This window comes from Narcine bancroftii, chromosome 1 (assembly GCF_036971445.1).
Source record: "Narcine bancroftii isolate sNarBan1 chromosome 1, sNarBan1.hap1, whole genome shotgun sequence".
In the NCBI taxonomy this organism is placed as follows: Eukaryota; Metazoa; Chordata; class Chondrichthyes; order Torpediniformes; family Narcinidae; genus Narcine; species Narcine bancroftii.
Genome location: NC_091469.1, coordinates 55,471,686 through 55,484,362, shown reverse-complemented (window position 1 = coordinate 55,484,362; position 12,677 = coordinate 55,471,686). Strand labels below are relative to the sequence as shown.

Sequence of the window (12,677 nt, the reverse complement as noted above, 5' to 3'; positions counted from 1 at the left end):
TTCAGGTTGCCAGTGGTTTGGGCTAAACTCTGAGTGGCTGCAGAGGTTGCAGAAGCACTGGAGGCAAATCTATGGACATTCTGTGACTGCGAGGACTCTCTTTTGCTTCTCCCGCTCTGATTATAAGTCTGTAAGAGGCAGTTAGGCAATTCCTGCTGGTGGCAAATCTGTCTGCCTTATTACTATGATCATAAATTGAATCTTGAATCTTCTTGTTAGGGGCACTGAGCAATGTTCATGATGACTCTATTTCTTTAAAGTTGAACTATATCATGTATATTACCTTATTGAGGTTAGTGCAATGCTATTACAGTGCCAGCGATCGGGACCAGGGATTGAATCCCGCGCTGTCTGTGAAGAGTTTGTACATTCTCCCCATGTCTGCATGGGTTTTCCCTGAGTCTCCAGTTTCCTCCCACTGTTCAGAATGTACTGGAGGACTATAGTTCAATTGGGTGTAACTGGGCGCACAAGCTCGTTGGCCAAATTGCCCTGTTACAGTGCTGTATATCTAAAATTATTCATTTATTATTACCTAAACAATCAAAATAAAATTTAAATATTTGAACCTTTACTTGATGGGTGGCATTGACACTGACTTTGACTCCCATGCTGATCTCCCTGTCATTGAAGTACAAGTTCCAGAAAAGACTAATATAAACGTGAGGAATAACATTTTTTATTTGGCATGTTGATGCCATGGGAGTCGATACAAAATTCAGATAGCCCGTCTTTCATGTCTGTGTTGGAACTGGCTAGCTCTGATGTAAGAAAATTCATCTATAACATTATCTCAGTTTTCCTGTCTCTAAAGTGACAGTGTAAAGTCTAAAGCGGGGAAATATTTGCATAATGCTCTTTTATTTTTGATTTCTGACAATTGATATGATTTGCATCTGCCAACATCAGCAATTTTTGTTCCCTTTACTGATCATGCTCATTTATTTCTCCATATTTACACCTCTCCAGATGGATCAGCTCTGTCTGACTGACATGATTTCATCATCCTCTGTCACCTGGAGAAAGTTGATCTTCAGCTGGGAGATACAGGCATTTCCGCTGTCTCTCCTTACCTGCTTTCAGCCACTTTAAAAAAATTGTTGATGCTTTTTTTAATTGTTCTGATGAAAGGTCATCCATCTGAAAAGCAAATTCTACTTATTTTTTACATTTAAATTTAGACGTACAGTCCTTCTGGCCCACAAGCCCATGCTCCCCAAATACCCCATTAACCTCCAACCTTGTTACATTTTGAAGGGTGGGAGAAAACTAGAGCACCTGGAGGAAACCCAGGATCTTAACCTGGGTTGCTTGCACTTTAATAGGATTGCGCTAAGCGCCACTATTGAATATATCCAATATTTTCTATTTTAACTCGACTTTAAAAACATCACCATCTTGCATCATAATTTTAGGTACCCAGGCCCTAATCTCAGAAATTCCATCCCTTATACCTCTCCACATCACATTATTTCGTCAAGATGCTCTTTAAATGAATTTCTTTGATGCAGCCTTGGTCATCTGTTCTATATCAATCACTCCCAATAGAGGGGACATTTAAATGGGTCTTGGACATTTTGGCACCCACTGTACCACTTTAAGTAATCCCCATGTCTAGGTGCTCTGTGATTAGTAAGGGATTGCATAAGGTGGTATGTGAGTGGGAAGGGAAGGTTGAGAATCACTTTTCTAGACACAATTTTTACTGAAATATTTTGGTTGAGAAAAATTGTCACTGGCCCATTCCCTTTGGAGTTATGAAACAATTAGATATGATTGAAACAGTGGTTTTCAAACTTTTTCTTTCCATGCACATACCACCTTAGTCAATCACAGAGCACTTATGCCATAGGGAATACTTAAAGTGGTATGTGAGTGGAAAACAAGTTTGAGAAAACAAAGGCGAGAAATCAGACTGCTCAAACTACAGGGGAATCACGTTGCTCTCCATTGCAGGCAAAATCTTCGCTAGGATTCTACTAAATAGAATAATACCTAGTGTCGCCGAGAATATTCTCCCAGAATCACAGTGCGGCTTTCGCGCAAACAGAGGAACTACTGACATGGTCTTTGCCCTCAGACAGCTCCAAGAAAAGTGCAGAGAACAAAACAAAGGACTCTACATCACCTTTGTTGACCTCACCAAAGCCTTCGACACCGTGAGCAGGAAAGGGCTTTGGCAAATACTAGAGCGCATCGGATGTCCCCCAAAGTTCCTCAACATGATTATCCAACTGCACGAAAACCAACAAGGTCGGGTCAGATACAGCAATGAGCTCTCTGAACCCTTCTCCATTAACAATGGCGTGAAGCAAGGCTGTGTTCTCGCACCAACCCTCTTTTCAATCCTCTTCAGCATGATGCTGAACCAAGCCATGAAAGACCCCAACAATGAAGACGCTGTTTACATCCGGTACCGCACGGATGGCAGTCTCTTCAATCTGAGGCGCCTGCAAGCTCACACCAAGACACAAGAGAAACTTGTCCGTGAACTACTCTTTGCAGACGATGCCGCTTTAGTTGCCCATTCAGAGTCAGCTCTTCAGCGCTTGACGTCCTGCTTTGCGGAAACTGCCAAAATGTTTGGCCTGGAAGTCAGCCTGAAGAAAACTGAGGTCCTCCATCAGCCAGCTCCCCACCATGACTACCAGCCCCCCCACATCTCCATCGGGCACACAAAACTCAAAACGGTCAACCAGTTTACCTATCTCGGCTGCACCATTTCATCAGATGCAAGGATCGACAATGAGATAGACAACAGACTCGCCAAGGCAAATAGCGCCTTTGGAAGACTACACAAAAGAGTCTGGAAAAACAACCAACTGAAAAACCTCACAAAGATAAGCGTATACAGAGCCGTTGTCATACCCACAATCCTGTTCGGCTCCGAATTATGGGTCCTCTACTGGCACCACCTACGGCTCCTAGAACGCTTCCACCAGCGTTGTCTCCGCTCCATCCTCAACATCCATAGGAGCGCTTTCATCCCTAACATCGAAGTACTCGAGATGGCAGAGGTCGACAGCATCGAGTCCACGCTGCTGAAGATCCAGCTGCGCTGGATGGGTCACGTCTCCAGAATGGAGGACCATCGCCTTCCCATGATCGTGTTATATGGCGAGCTCTCCACTGGCCACCGTGACAGAGGTGCACCAAAGAAAAGGTACAAGGACTGCCTAAAGAAATCTCTTGGTGCCTGCCACATTGACCACCGCCAGTGGGCTGATAACGCCTCAAACCGTGCATCTTGGCGCCTCACAGTTTGGCGGGCAGCAACCTCCTTGGAAGAAGACCGCAGAGCCCACCTCACTGACAAAAGGCAAAGGAGGAAAAACCCAACACCCAACCCCAACCAACCAATTTTCCGCTGCAACCGTGTCTGCCTGTCCCGCATCGGACTTGTCAGCCACAAACGAGCCTGCAGCTGACGTGGACTTTTACCCCCTCCATAAATCTTCGTCCGCGAAGCCAAGCCAAAGAAAGAGTTAGAGGGATGTGACTGCGTGGAGAGGGAGGGGAGTGTGGGGTGGATGCCACTGTGGGGAGAGGGAGTGCAGGGTGGATGCGATTGCGGGGAGGGGCAGTGTGGGGTGGATGTGACCGTGGGGAGACGGAGGGGATTGTGGGGTGAATGGGAGTGTGGGGAGAGGGAGGTGAGTGCAGGGTGGATGGGAGTGCAGGGAGAGTGAGGGGAGTGCGGGGTGGATGAGAGTGCGGAGAGATGGAGGGGAGTGCGGGGTAGATGGGAGTGTGGGGAGAGGGAGTGGAGTGCGGGGTGGATGGGAGTGCAGAGAGAGGGAGGGGAGTTCGTGGTGGCTGCGACTGCAGGGAGAGGGAGGGGAGTTCACGGTGGCTGCGACTGCGGGGAGAGGGAGGGGAGTGCGGGGTAGATGGGAGTGAGGGGAGAGGGAGGGGAGTTGAGGGAGGGGAGTGCAGGGAGAGGGAGTGGAGTTCGGGGAGAGGGAGGGGAGTGCAGGGTGGATGGGAGTGTGGGGAGAGGGAGGGGAGTTCACAGTGGCTGTGACTGCGGGGAGAGGGAGGGGAGTGCGGGGTAGATGGGAGTGTGGGGATAGGGAGGGGAGTTGAGGGAGGGGAGTGCGGGGAGAGGGAGTGGAGTTGAGGGAGGGGAGTGCGGGGAGAGGGAGTGGAGTTCGGGGAGAGGGAGGGGAGTGCATAGTGGATGCGACCGCAGGGTGAGTGAGGGGGTGAAGGGGTGGGATGGTGGGGAGAGGGGAGCTCGGGGGTGGGACCACGGTAAGAAGGAAGTGCGGGAACGTGACTGTATATTCATCACACTTAATATTCATTAATATATATATTCTCTATATTTAATTTAAATTATAATAAATGTGAGCGGCAAAATATCCGGCACCAAACTGTGGCACCAAAATGTCCGATTCCAAATTTAAATTGCTTGTTGCTGCTATGTTTTTACTTATAAATTACTCTGGAAAATCAAATATAACATTAAACTCGCTGAGATTTGTAGCTTCAGCAAGTCACCATATTGTTGGAGCTTAAGGAATGTATAGTAATAAGGTAATGAAAAAATTTGGAAAGGTTGTTCTGAACATTTCACAACGGATGAGGATGTCCCCAAGTCGTGAATGGCTGCACTATAAAACAATTCTAAGGATATTGACAGTAGAATCTTTGATTTAGAATTATACAGACATGTAATATCCAAATAGGTGAGTGGTTACTATAGAAACGAAAGCAAAGCTGAGGTTTCAGTCAGGCCAGCCATGATCTTATTAAAGTGTGGAGCAGGATTGTGAAATCAGCTGGCTATTCTGCTCTTGAAAGATTTGTTTTCAAGTGTGGCAATGTGTACAGAGCAAAGACCGGGCATCATACAGACTAGGTAAAGCCAGACTCTTCCATTAACTAATATTGGTTAATGTGTGTTTTCACATTGGAACTTTAGGCAACGGAGGTTAGAATGTCCATTGCATGATTTCTGCCACCAATGCCCAGGTCCGCAGTGACCTTACCTTCATCCATCTTGTACATGGAGCACCCGAAACAAAATTCTGTAAGTCTGTAACATGCACACCAACTACACTACTTCTGACTATATTAGAAATCAGGTTGTTGATAAGATTCTCTTGTAAGGAACAACAATGGAGTGATAGGCAATTTGATCTTTCAGGTGAATATCTTTAAGAAATCATTGTATTTCCACCATTCTCTGCTGTCCTCTTTCCCTCTTCTCTCTTAAATCAGCCTTTCCTGACTGATCCAGCATATGGGAAACATTCAGGTAGCTTATGCTCTTTCTATTTTGAAAAGAGTTCCAAGAAAACATGGTAATAGCTAAGGTTATTCTTTTTTATCTCCCACCCTTTTTCGCTTTGGAACGATGTATACCTCCCCTTCTATTTCGATATGCTCAAGGCTTCTAAATTCCAAATCATTGTTTCAGAACCATAGAACATTACAGTACAGAAAAACAGGCCATTCAACCATTCTGGTCTGGGCCGACCAATAAAACTAACTAGTCCCACTGAACTGCTCTCATTCCATAACCCTGCAGACCACTCCTATTGATGAATTTATCCAATTTATTTTTAAAACTCAAGATTGAATCTGCATTCACTATATCAGATGGCAGCTCATTCCACACTCCCACCACTCTTGGAGTGAAAAACCTTTCCCTAATGTTCCCCTTATACCTCTCTCCTTTCAGCCTAAAGCTCTGACCTCTCGTATTTATCTCCCCCAATCTAAGTGGAAATATCCTACTCACATCTACTCTGTCCATACCCCTCATAATCTCTGTCATGTCTTCATCCTTCTTTCTTCCAAGGAGTATAGTCCTAACCTGTTTAATCTTTCCCGGTAACTGAACTCCTGAAGACCCTGCAACATCTTAGTAAATCTTCTCTGCACTCTTTCAATCTTATTTTTATCTTTATTGCTGCTCGGCGACCAGAACTGCACACAATATTCTAAGTGTGGTTGCAACAATGACTTGAATAACCTCAACATAATATCCCAACTTCTATACTCAATACTTTGATTTAGAAAGGCTAAGATGCCAAATGCTTTCTTTACAACCCTGTCCACATGAGACACCACCTTGAGGGAACAATGTATTCCCAGATCTCTTTGTTCCTCTGCATTCCTTAATGGCCTACCACTTACTGTGTACGTCCTACCCTGATTCGCTCTTCCAAAGTGCAACACCTCATTCTTATCTGCATTAAATTCCATCACCCATTTACTGGCCCAATTTCCCAGCTGGTCCAGTTCCCTCTGCAAGCTTTGAAAATCTTCCTCAGTCCACGACGCCTCCTTTCTTTGTGTCATTGGAAAACTTACTGATCCAATTCACCACATTATCATCTACGTCCTTTATATAAATAAACAATAATGGTCCCAAAACAGAACCATGAGGCACACACCACTCGACACAGACCTCTAGTCTGAGAAGCAACCATCCAGTACCACTTTTTGTTTTCTTCCACCAAGCCAATTTCAAATCCAGTTTTTAACTTCTCTATGCACCCTAGTTTCCTAACCTTTTGAACCAGCCTCTCCTGTGGAACATTGTCAAAGGCCTTACTAAAGTCCATATAGACAACATCCATAGCCTTTCCCTCATTAATTGTCTTGGTAACTTCCTCAAAAACTCTACAAGATTTGTTAAACATGACCTACTGTGCACATATCCATGCCAACTGTCCTTAATCAGCTGATGATGGTCCAAATATCTATATATCCTATCTCTCAGAAATCATTCAAATAATTTAAATACTACTGGTTTACTCTTGGAATCCTTAAACAGCGGGACAATTTGAGCCACCCTCTAATCCTCCAGGATCTCCCCCATTTACTAAGGATGTTTTGAATTTATTCATCAAGATATATTCAGCACTTGTTTCTCTCAAGGTGTGGGGGAATATCCTATTTGGTCCAGGGGATTTGTCTACCTTTATTCGTTGCAAGGCAGCAAGCACCTCCTTCTCCTTAAACTCCATATGTTCCATGACACTTCTATTTGTTTCCCTTCCATTCTTATTCACTATGCCAGTTTCCTGAAATAAATACCGATGCAAAAAAAAATTGTTTTAAGATTTACCCCATTTCATGAGAATCCACACATAGTTGACTACTCTCATTTTATAGAGGTCCAATTTTGTCCCTTACTTTTCATATACTTATAGAAACCTTTTGGATTTTCCTTCACATGATCTGCCAAAGCACGTTCATGTCTTCTTTTTGCCTTCTTAATTTCCCTAAGCATTCTCTTACATTTTATATACTTTGCAATTAGCTCATTTGCTCCTTGTTGCCTATACCGTATATATAGCCCTTTCTTTTTCTTAACCAGCTCTCCAATATCCCTTGAAAACCAAGGTTCCCTATGTCTGTTAACTTTGCCCTTATTCCTGATAGGAACATGCAATCTCTGCTCTCTCATAATGTCATCCTTGAAGGCTTTCCACTTGCTGGATGCATCCTTGCCAGAAAATAACTTATTCCAATTGACTCTTCTGAGATCCATCCTTTTATTCTCAAAATTGGCCTTTCTCCAATTCAGAACCTCAACTCAAGCACCAGACCTATCCTCCTCCATAATTAACATGAAATTATGATATTATGGTCACTGGACCCAAAATGCTCATCTACACATACTTCTGCCCCCTGACCTACCAGGTTCCCTAAAAGATCAAGTATTGCATCTTGTTGGTATCTCTACATATTGATGTAGAAAACTTTCCTGTACACATGTGACAAACTCCAACCCATGCAGTCCTTTTTACCATATGAGAGTCTCTGTCTATGTGTGGAAAGTTAAAATTTCCTATTATCACAACTTTCTGTTTCTTACACCAGTCTGCTATCTCCCGACAGATTTGCTGCTTCAATTCTCTTGGACTATTGGGTGGTCTGTAATACAACCCTATTGGCATGCTCATGCCCTTCCTGTTCCTGTAAATGAGTCCTCACAGCTATCCTGTCTATGCATAGCTGTGATATTTTCCTTACTATCTACTTTAATACTCTGGTTCCCCTCTCCTTGCAAATCTAGTTTAAACTCCCAAAGCAATACTGGAAAAACTACCCGCGAGGATGAAGAATAAATATTTTTAAAACATTGTTATGAAAAAAATGTCTCCATTAACACCATGAATGTACATTCTTGTTTTCTAGATTAGCCATCCATGGTATTATCACCCTGCCCATGATCTACTTTGTTGTGGTACGGAAAAATCCCTTCACATTTATTGGTGGGATGGCTGAGGCGTTACTGACGTCGGTGATGATTTCCTCCAGGTAACTGGGCAGATTTTAAGAATTGATTACAACCAGAATGACTACTTCATGAATAATTTAAGTTGTAAGTTATAGTGCCTGAACAGAATCAATATATTCTTCCATTACGTAAACATAATTTGAGGTCTTCCCAATAAAACTAACTGAAATTCAAAACACTTGATTGAAATTTTTTTGTGATTAGACGTTCCTTCACTAACCTAAATGCAAGTTGAGATTAAAAATGCAAGAAACTTTGAGACTGGCATCTGGAGCGAAAAACAAATTGCTGGAGGATCTCAAATGAGATTTGATCCAGGTAGATGTAGACAGGTTGAAGATGTAGGAGGAGTGCGATATATGTAGATACAAAGGTTGCAAGTACTAGAATCTCATGTGAAAGGAAAATAGTAATTAAAGGAAAGATGGAGGGCACATGGAACAGATGGAGGATGGCACACATTGAATAAAATGTATGGGTAGATGGAACACGACTGGAGGATGGAAATAGATTGGAAGGAGAGAAGAATGGGAAACAGAAGGTAAAGGTTACCTGAATTTGTAAAATTCACTGTTGATAAGATTGGATTGTAGACTGCCCAGGTGGAGTCATATTGAACATAAGAGGTGTTAGCTTCACATCAGTGATTGTAAAGGATGAGATTGTGGAGTTCCTGGAGGTGCATGATTAGATAGGCCAAAGTCAGCATGGTTTCCTTCAGGGAAAATCTTGTCTGACACACCTGTTGCAATTTTTTGAGGAAATCACAAGCCGGCTAGACAAAGGACATGGAGTGGATGTTGTATATTTGGATTTTCAAAAAGATCTTTGAGAAGATGCTGAACATGAGGCTGCTTCAGAGAGTGTGAATAAAGGGATCCTATTCTGGTTGGCTATCGGTTACCAGTGGTGTACCACAGAGGTCAGTATTGGGGCCACTTCTTTTTTATGTTGTAAGATAATGATTTGGATTGCAGAATAAATGACTTTGTGGCTAAGTTTGCAGATGAAACAAAGATAGGTGGAAGGATAGGTGGCTGCAGAGAGTCTTGGATAGATTAGGAGAATAGGTACAAAAGTGGCAAATTAAATATAAATTTGGAAAGTCTATGCTCATGCACTTTGGTAGAAAGAATAAAAGGGTAGACTATTATTGGATGGGAAAAAAAATCAAAATTCAGAGGTGCAAAGGGACTTGGTAGTCCTCATACTGAATATCCTATGATAATCTCCAGGATGAGTCAGTGGTGAAGAAGGGAAATGCATTGTTGGCATTCATATCTTGAGAAATAGGATATAGGATCAAGGATGTGATCTTGAGTTTTTATAAGGCACTGGTGAGGCCTCACTTGGAGTACAGGCTACAGTTTTGGGCTCCTTATTTAAGAAAGGATAATTTGCCATTGGAGAGGGTTCAGTGAAGAGTTACAAGAATGATTCCTGGAATGAAGGGATTAGCATATGAGGAGCATTTGTTGGCTCTTGGACTGAACTACATTGAGTTCAAAAAAATGAGGGGAGACCTCATAGAAGTATTTTGAATGTAGAAATGCTTGGACAGAGTAGATGTAACAAAGTTGTTTCCCATACTAGAGGAGTTAAGGACAAGATGGCACAACTTTTGGCACCATGGTTAGCACAACACTGTTACAGCGCCAGTAATAATCGGGACCAGGGTTGAAATCCCATGCTGACTGTAAAGAGTTTGTACATTCTCCCTGTGTCTGTGTGAGTTTTCCCCGGGAGCTCTAGTTTCCTCCCACCTTTTGTAGGTTAATTGGATGTTATTGGGTGGCATGGGCTTATGGGCCAAAATGGCCTGTTATTGTGCTATATGTCTAAATTTAAAATTCAGGATTGTAGGGTGCCCAGAGGGCACAACTTCAGGATTGTATGGCTGAAGAATTTCTTTAGCCAGAGAGTGGTGAACCTCTGGAATTTGGTGCCATGGGCAGCTGTGGAGGTCAGGTCACATCAGGGTAGGCATCAGAATAGTCAGGGATAAGCCATTGGAGTGGGGTTGAGAAAGAGAATGGATCAGCTCATGATGGAATGGCCTATTTCTGCTCTTACATCTTATGGTCTTATGGTTATTCTATTTTTTATTAGACCTCATCCTGGCAGTGGAGAAGGCTGAGATGAATTGTTTGGGATGGGAATGGGAAAGAGAATTGAAGTGGCATCCTGCTGGGGGTTCAGGATGGCTATTGTGGACAGAACATAGATTGCAAAATGATCACTAAGTATGCAGTTATTCTTGCAATGTAGAGGAGGCCACATCACAAGCACCAAATGCTTTTAATGAGGATTCAGGATGTGAACATAAATCTATGACTCAAATGGAAAGACTGGTTAGATCTCGGGATGGTAGGAAGAAAATGTGTTGCACCTTGTACGGTTGGAGGAGAAGTGCCGGGGCCAGGGAGGGGTGGATGAAAAAGGATAATTAGACTAGGGAATCACAGAGAGAGTGGGCCTTGCAGAATGCAGGAATAGGTGGGGAGGGGAAGATATTCTAATGATGGGATCACATTGCAACTGATGGAAATGATAAAGGATGATATGCTGGATGCAGAGACTTTCAGAGTCAAACTTTCAGAGGTGAAAGGTAAGGACTAGGGGAACTCTAGCTCTGTAGTTACTTGATCCATTTAACTTATGAACTACATACTTACCACAGAGCAAGAGATGATATAAGAATGCCCAAGTGTTTTTTTTTACAGTTACAAAAATACTCATTTTCATGTACAGCTCAGCAACTTTACCAGTGACTTTCCGATGTGCAGAGGAAAAGAATAAAGTGGACAAAAGGATCACCAGATTTGTGCTGCCAGTGGGAGCCACCATAAACATGGATGGAACAGCTCTATATGAAGCAGTTGCTGCTATATTTATCGCTCAGCTGAATGACTACCCATTGGATGCAGGGCAGATTGTTACTATCAGGTGTGATCTCTTTCTCAGGCTTCAATCAAAATGTAAGAAATCTTCTTGCACTTATTTCAAGGTGACGCTGGAGGCTGGATTTGGTTTGGCAGCTATCTTTTGACCAGTACTGACACTAGGAGCTGAATAGCTTAATTCAGGACCATACATTTTCTACTACATCATATTATCCTGTTTTCCATAATTTACTGATGATCCTACCTGTAATCAGGCAGGGATCTGGGCTATCCTTCTGAAGACCCTGGGCAATATGGCAGAAAAAATTGGAATTAAGCAACCAGAGAAACAGTATAACTCTTGTGCCACTCTTGACTTTCCCTGAGTGCCACTGGAGGTTCTAGTTCAAATTATTGTCACATGTAGTAAGATGTAGTGGGAAAGTTTGTTTGGTCAGCATTCTAGCTGGACATTCCATATATAGAACAGCAAGTAAAACATAGCACAGAGTGCAGAGTTACAGAGCGAGATCAGTTAGTACACATAACAAAGATAACATAATTTCACTAGTATGAGTTTTATTCAGGGAAGTGGCAGGAAAGAAAATGGCCTTGAATCTGGTAGAATGTGATCTCACAGTTGTGAACCTACTCTCCGATTGGAGAAGGGTGAAGAGAATGTGGCCGGGATGGGATGAGTCTTTTAACATATTGGCCACTTTTCCAAGACAGCAGTAAATATATACAGAATCTATGAAGGGGAGGGAGGACAGGTTGTTTGGTTTCATTATGAATCAGTTCTTATTTGAAATATTTCCCAATTTTATTGCTTCCATGACTGAACTCTGCTCTTAAATAGTAAACATATCTAAAATGTATCAATTTGGTTTATTAGCCTATCCAATGAAAGAAACTGCTCACTACTCCAAGTACATTAAAGAACATCAGAATTATAACAGAGGTATTTTTATTCCTTTACCTAATGAAGGAGGTCACTTATGCTTGAGCACAACCCAATAATCATATATAATCATATAACAATTACAGCATAGAAACAGCCCAACTTGGCCCTTCTAGTCCATGCTGAACACTTTCTCCCATCTAATCCCACTGACCTACACTCAACTCATAACCCTCCATTCCTTTCCAGTCCATATACATATCCAACTTCTACTTAAATGCTAATATTGAGCCTACCTCCACCACTTCATCTGGAAGCTCGTTGCACACACCCACCACCTCTGTGTAAAGCCGTGTCCCCTCATGTTGCCTATAAACCTTTGCCCCTAAACTTTTGGCCCTAACTCTCAGGTCATGTCCTCTCATTTGTATCTCTCCCTTTCTTAAAGGAAAAAGCCTCTCCATGTCAACTCTATACCCCTAATAATTTTAAATACCTCAATCAAATCCCCTCTCAACCTTCTACGGTCCAAAGAATAAAGAATTAGCTTATTTCAACTTTCCCTATAAATTAGACCCTGTAATCCTGGTATTATTCCAGTAAATCTCTGCACTCTCTCCAATTTGTTGAT

At 42.6% G+C, this 12,677-nt stretch overlaps 1 protein-coding gene across 3 annotated transcripts in view; it reads left to right on the top strand.

Annotated features, from left to right (window-relative positions):
* The window catches only part of LOC138758317 (excitatory amino acid transporter 3-like), a 92,676-nt gene that overhangs the window by 65,572 nt on the left and 14,427 nt on the right, over positions 1-12,677 (top strand). For all 3 annotated transcript variants that reach the window (XM_069927078.1, XM_069927069.1, XM_069927087.1), the window contains 2 exons: positions 8,161-8,283; positions 11,015-11,209. In XM_069927078.1, coding sequence (XP_069783179.1) covers positions 8,161-8,283; positions 11,015-11,209 — 318 coding nt within the window. The remainder of the gene's footprint in view (positions 1-8,160; positions 8,284-11,014; positions 11,210-12,677) is intronic.